Source organism: Athene cunicularia, assembly GCF_003259725.1.
Source record: "Athene cunicularia isolate RWA chromosome Z unlocalized genomic scaffold, athCun1 chrZ_part1, whole genome shotgun sequence".
NCBI classification, from domain to species: Eukaryota; Metazoa; Chordata; class Aves; order Strigiformes; family Strigidae; genus Athene; species Athene cunicularia.
This window is the reverse complement of record NW_020799142.1, coordinates 19,530,591-19,536,606: the sequence shown is the minus strand read 5'-3', so window position 1 is coordinate 19,536,606 and position 6,016 is coordinate 19,530,591. Positions and strand designations below refer to the sequence as shown.

General features: G+C 58.4%; 1 protein-coding gene across 1 annotated transcript; it reads left to right on the top strand.

The window, feature by feature from the left end:
- Window positions 1–299: 299 nt before the first annotated feature.
- On the top strand, window positions 300–3,483 carry LOC113489782. The gene is made up of 3 exons (XM_026865800.1): window positions 300–446; window positions 2,156–2,652; window positions 3,225–3,483. Exons 1-3 carry the CDS (start codon window positions 300–302, stop codon window positions 3,481–3,483), a joined length of 903 nt encoding a protein of 300 aa, XP_026721601.1.
- The last annotated feature ends 2,533 nt before the right edge of the window (window positions 3,484–6,016 follow it).

Below are 6,016 nucleotides of genomic sequence, written 5' to 3'. Positions count from 1 at the left end.
CTGGGGCTTGGCTGCAGAGAGCTCTGTGGTCTCTTGACAGTGTTGGACATTGCCCAGGCAATGCTTAAACGTGCCAGTTTAAGCCCAGCACTGGGCCTTCAGGGCCTCAGGGGCCACCTGGGCCTCATGGGCCAATCCCAGCAGCGTCCGTTGGTGACGTCAGCAGCCGCCCGTTACACAACCCCTGCGGCTGGCCCACAGCTCGCTGAGCCGTTGAGCTTGTGGCAGCAGGCGAGTGCAGTCGAGGAGCCCACGGAGAGTGGGACGCGCAAAAAGAGTGTTTCGGAGAAGCCTTGAAGATGCCTCCAGAGCCCCGAAAACAGAAGAGCGCTGACGGGAGCAGCAGCTGTGGCAGGTCAGTCCAGCCCATGGAGGTTGACCTGCCACAGCGGGGCCATGAGCCCATGGAGGTGGATCCTCCTCGTGATATGGAGGAGGCCATGGAGGTGGATCCACCTCGTGATATGGAGGAGGCAATGGAGGTGGATCCGCTTCGCCATGCGGAGGTGCCCATGGAGGTGGATCCGCTTCGCCATGCCGAGGTGCCCATGGAGGTGGATCCGCTTCGCCATGCCGAGGTGCCCATGGAGGTGGATCCATCTCCTGTGGGGCTGATGGGGCACGGCAGCACCACGGCCGGGTGCCCAAAGTGCCGCAGAGCCCTGGGGGGCTCTCGGCCGGCCTCCCACTAGCCCCCTCCCGACAAGCAGCGCTAGCCTTGAGGGGAACAGCCACTCCAGATCCCGGTAAGCTCATCATGTCAAGCCCCAGATAAGCTCGGCTTTCCCACCCCCACCCCCTCCCCTCATGACGGGGGCCATCTCCTCTGCCCTGAGCTCAAAGAGGCAAAGAGAGGGGATGCCATTTCCTGTCCGGCAGCGCCATCGAGCCGGGAGGAGTCCCTTGCAGCCTGCTGGAGCCCGCCGAGGACCACTGAGGAGAGCCAGAGACCCCTGAGGACCACCGAGGACCACCAAGGACCACCGAGAACTGCCAGAGAACCCCAAGGATCAGTGAGGACCGCCGAGGAACGCCAAGGACTGCCAGAGACCCCCGAGGACTACAGAGTATACCACTGGAGACTCTCCTAGAGGCCACCCAGGTAACTGGCAGCTGGAGGTGGCATTCTTTCAGTGTGAGGATGAGGAAGCCCTTGGCGCGGGGCTGTCCTCCCCCAGCTCTCCCCTCAGGTCCCCAGTGGGTGCGAGAAGGGTCTTAAAGGGTTTCACCAGACTGGGGGTATCTCTAGGCTTGCTTTATTAAAAACTCAGAGTTGGGCCATCACCTCAGTGAGTGGCAACAGCTGACAAGATGCGTCTTCTATTTATATGATGCTTCATAACATGCAATGCAACGCCAATTCATCACCCATTTTAAAAGTCCATTATATTCCAGAGCTCTAACTAGTTCTTCTTGTTCCCCTCCGCTTCCTCTTCTGACATCACTGCTCACTGATGCAATCTTTGGTCAGCATGATTGTTTATCTTCTAATCAATCTCCATCTCAATTCATTTTTAAACTTCTTGTAAAAGACTCAAAATATTCTATTTAACATGTACTCAATTTATATCTAGCTTTCCTACTACCTGGATTTTCTGAATCACTTATCTCAAGTTAAGCACTTATTTCTTACCTTTTGTCATGTCTACAACTTAATGCCTAAAGGTTAATCTTTAATGATTCGGCCTGACTGGGTTTTAAACCAGGCATGCTGAGGGCTGTACAGGGGACCACTAAGCAGCATGTGCATTGAATTATCAGTATTGTTCTGGGAGCAGCTGTGCATACTGCATTGTGCTGTCAGTATTGTGTCTAGTGCACGTGTGCTCCATTAATCAAACCTACCAAGCAATATCTACTTCTTAATTGTTCCTACTCTTAATAATATCCTAAGAGAAAAGAGCGTTCTAAAGCTTGCTCCTTTTACAAAGGGGAAGCCGCATGCGCCCTGGCAGTGCGCAGAGAAGAGCAGCAGTGCACCAAAGAAGGCAGATGCCTGTGCTGGTTCTGGCTGGGACAGAGTTAGTTTTCTTCCTCAGAGCTGGTCCAGAGGTGCACTTTGGATTTAGTACGAGAATGATGCTGATAACATGCTGATGCTGTAGGGGGTGCTACGTAGTGCTCGTCCTAAGTCAAGGATTTTCCGTTTTCCCAGGCTCTGCACGAGAGCGGGTGCACAAGAAGCTGGGAGGGCGCACGGCTGCTGGGAGAGCTGACCCCAGCTGAGCACGGGGACACTCCGTACCGTACGAGGTCATGCTCGGCACAGGAATCTAGGGGAAGGAGAAGGAACGGGGAGGACGGTCGAAGTGGTGACAGCACCATGGATGACCAGCTTTCTCTGCTGAGGCAGCTTGGGGCTCACCCAGTTCTCTCCCTGTTCCTTCCCGGTGCAGAGGACACCCGAAGGAGCCAAGAAACCCCGAGTGACCCTTGTCCCATCACGGCAACGCCTGGAGAAGGAGCTGGACCGCCGCCATGCCGTGAGTGTCTCTCTGGCTCGGGCGCTGTCCCAGCACTGCTCCTCCAGCCGAGCAGCACAGGCATCGCTGCTCACCTTCTGCCATTGCTGCTTCTCCCTTGCCCAGTCGAGGCCGTTGAGCACAAGGAGCCTGGAGGAGCCTGGAGAGGCTGGTGGAGCACCAAGCAGAGGTGAGAAGGGCTGCCTTTGCCCTCTGGCTGTGCCAGGGTGCAGGCATGGGCGTGCGGTGGGACGGTGCGCCGGTGGCCCTTTCTGCCGAGGGGCTGCTCTCTGAGCGCAGCCTGGTTCTTGCAGGCTGATCTCAAGCAAGGGCTTCCTACGTTCCCGTCGAGCCGCGAAGTCAGACTTTGCCGCGCACCGGGTGAGTTTGGGAAAGAAAGGCCCCTCCTGCAAGCGCCTGGGCTGTGCTCACTCGTCCCTTGAGGGTCCCCGTGCAGGTTGGGCAGCCCAAGGGAGGACGTCAGCTGCAGGAGGAAGGACAGAGCCAGGCAGCGGCCGCTAAACATGGTTCTGCCTCTGCTGCTGCAGACAGCCTGGAGGAGGACAGGGCCAGGGCTGCGCCAGGCTGTCCCGGGCACACGCCAGCTCTCAGGAGCCCCTGAGCTGGAGCCACAATTCCGGCTACCGGCTCCCTGCCCATCCTGCCGCTCCGCTCAGCACCGCGCTGCAGGGCAGGGCAGGCTCTGGGAGCGCTGGCCTGGCAGCATCCACTGACGGGCTCTTGCTCTCTTTTCCCTTGCAGCAGGAGGGATCAGCAGCAGCAGCAGCAGCGGGACGAGGAGGAGGGGGCTGCCCTGGCCCTTTGCTCTGCGGCGGAGCCCCGTCGCTGCTCCAGTGCCAGGGCAGGCGGGCTCCAGCTGCAGCAGGGCGCTCTTTGGGCAGCCCCTGGCAGACCTCTGCGGGGAGGCTGGCACGATGTCCCGGCCCATCCAGGTCAGCCAGGGTCCATAGCAAGGGAAATCGGCAAGGTTGTCTCTCAAATGCCCTCGGCCTGTGTATGATCAGCCAAAGCCCCCCCCCCCAGAATACCCAGGGGAGTAGTTGTCAACTCCAGGGGTGTTTTTCTCAGGCCCTACTTCATCAGAGCTTCCTCAGGTCTATTTGGGGAGGAGCAGGGGGACTGTGTGAACTGTGGCTGATGCAAAGCAGCCCAAGGCATCTCCACCCCACCCCCTCCCCCGAGCATGGCAATGTCCCTGGGCAGCCCAGAACAACTGGCCAGGTTTCCAGAGGAAAGAAGATAAAATGAACACGCTTTGGTTAAAATCACAACTGACTCCAGAGGGTGTCAAGGCTTTCCCTATCTAGTCCCACTGTGGGATGGAAAGGTTTGTGTGCTCTCACTAGGACAAGGAGAAGAAGAGAAGCCGCAAGAGAAGAGAGGCCTGGGGAGAGGAGAGCAAAAGCTGCAGGCAAGAGAAGAGGAGGAAGAGAAAAGGACGGTCTGGGGACGGACCGGCAAAAAGACACCAAAAGCTGCAGCAGGTCGGGCAGCCCAGGTGCGTGCCAGGCTCTGGTACCCATCTTTCACAGCGCTTCACACTGCTCTCCGTCAGCCTAAGGCGCTGGTGAGGGACAGAGAGGGACAGTGCTGCACAGGGTCTGGAAATAACTCCCTGGCAGGGGCCCAGGGGCTCCCGGCCGAGCCCTGCGGCGTGGCACAGGGGCACTGCGCGTCTCTGCAGCGCTCGGGGCTCGAAGGGCATTGCCCAGGGGACGAGGCGCCAGAGCCACCCCGTAGCCAGCACCAGCACCAGCACCAGCTCTGTGCTCTGGGCCGTCAGCAATTCCTCATACACGGTGTTCCCCAGAGAGAGGGCAACACAACCCTGCCTCCTTCCTGCCGCCATGGATTCACCAGAGCTTTCTGACTCTGTCGTTGCAGGTGCCGACTCATTGTCACTGCCTGAACCGCTGTGACTGCAGTGCCCCTGCAGTTCCTGTATAAAATAAAAAGATCTTTTCTCTCTCATGACTGAGTCTTACAGAGGATATTCTGGAGTAGGGAGCTGTTGTCTTGAGATGAATCCTCGGGGAGCAGTTTGGGATCATCCCTGTGTAAGGGACAGTGTTGGACTCTGTCTCAATGTGCTGCTGCACCGCTACCACTTCCTGGCCTCAGCATCCTGTCGCCGTGGAGGCGTGTGCTCTGAAGGAGACGAATTGTCCCCAACGAACCCACGACATCCACCCAAAGCTGAAACAACAACGTCCTTGGCAGTGCCTACCAAGCTACATCTGCGTGCGAGCCAGCTGCAGAGGAAATCGGGGAGAGGAAGCTGTGCAGAGGCTGGAGAGGCCACAGGTTGGCCCACCACAGGCACGGCCACTGTGAACACCTGGGCCTGCGCGCATAGAGGACCACGGGGCGGCACGTCTTCGGAGTTTTTGGAGAAATCGTGGGGACTGAGGCAATAAAAGGACAGTGACTGCTCTCTCGGGACTCTTGTTGTGCATCCCTCCTCGGAGCTGGGACTTTGGCAGAGCTTGGAGCTTGGAGCACCATCCCCTGCGCTATCTTCCTACATTTCTACCATTTGTTTGCTTAGGGATTCTGACTTTTCCCTTCCCTTCCCTTCCCTTCCCTTCCCTTCCCTTCCCTTCCCTTCCCTTCCCTTCCCTTCCCTTCCCTTCCCTTCCCTTCCCTTCCCTTCCCTTCCCTTCCCTTCCCTTCCCTTCCCTTCCCTTCCCTTCCCTTCCCTTCCCTTCCCTTCCCTTCCCTTCCCTTCCCTTCCCTTCCCTTCCCTTCCCTTCCCTTCCCTTCCCTTCCCTTCCCTTCCCTTCCCTTCCCTTCCCTTCCCTTCCCTTCCCTTCCCTTCCCTTCCCTTCCCTTCCCTTCCCTTCCCTTCCCTTCCCTTCCCTTCCCTTCCCTTCCCTTCCCTTCCCTTCCCTTCCCTTCCCTTCCCTTCCCTTCCCTTCCCTTCCCTTCCCTTCCCTTCCCTTCCCTTCCCTTCCCTTCCCTTCCCTTCCCTTCCCTTCCCTTCCCTTCCCTTCCCTTCCCTTCCCTTCCCTTCCCTTCCCTTCCCTTCCCTTCCCTTCCCTTCCCTTCCCTTCCCTTCCCTTCCCTTCCCTTCCCTTCCCTTCCCTTCCCTTCCCTTCCCTTCCCTTCCCTTCCCTTCCCTTCCCTTCCCTTCCCTTCCCTTCCCTTCCCTTCCCTTCCCTTCCCTTCCCTTCCCTTCCCTTCCCTTCCCTTCCCTTCCCTTCCCTTCCCTTCCCTTCCCTTCCCTTCCCTTCCCTTCCCTTCCCTTCCCTTCCCTTCCCTTCCCTTCCCTTCCCTTCCCTTCCCTTCCCTTCCCTTCCCTTCCCTTCCCTTCCCTTCCCTTCCCTTCCCTTCCCTTCCCTTCCCTTCCCTTCCCTTCCCTTCCCTTCCCTTCCCTTCCCTTCCCTTCCCTTCCCTTCCCTTCCCTTCCCTTCCCTTCCCTTCCCTTCCCTTCCCTTCCCTTCCCTTCCCTTCCCTTCCCTTCCCTTCCCTTCCCTTCCCTTCCCTTCCCTTCCCTTCCCTTCCCTTCCCTTCCCTTCCCTTCCCTTCCCTTC

Excerpts from the sequence above, each read along its gene's own strand:
- LOC113489782 (XM_026865800.1), top strand. The coding sequence starts at position 300 with ATGCCTCCAGAGCCCCGAAAACAGAAGAGCGCTGACGGGAGCAGCAGC. Across the intron at positions 447-2,155 it reads ATATGGAGGAGGCCATGGAG|GCTCTGCACGAGAGCGGGTG; the intron begins GTGGATCCACCT and ends CCGTTTTCCCAG. Across the intron at positions 2,653-3,224 it reads TGGTGGAGCACCAAGCAGAG|CAGGAGGGATCAGCAGCAGC; the intron begins GTGAGAAGGGCT and ends TTTCCCTTGCAG.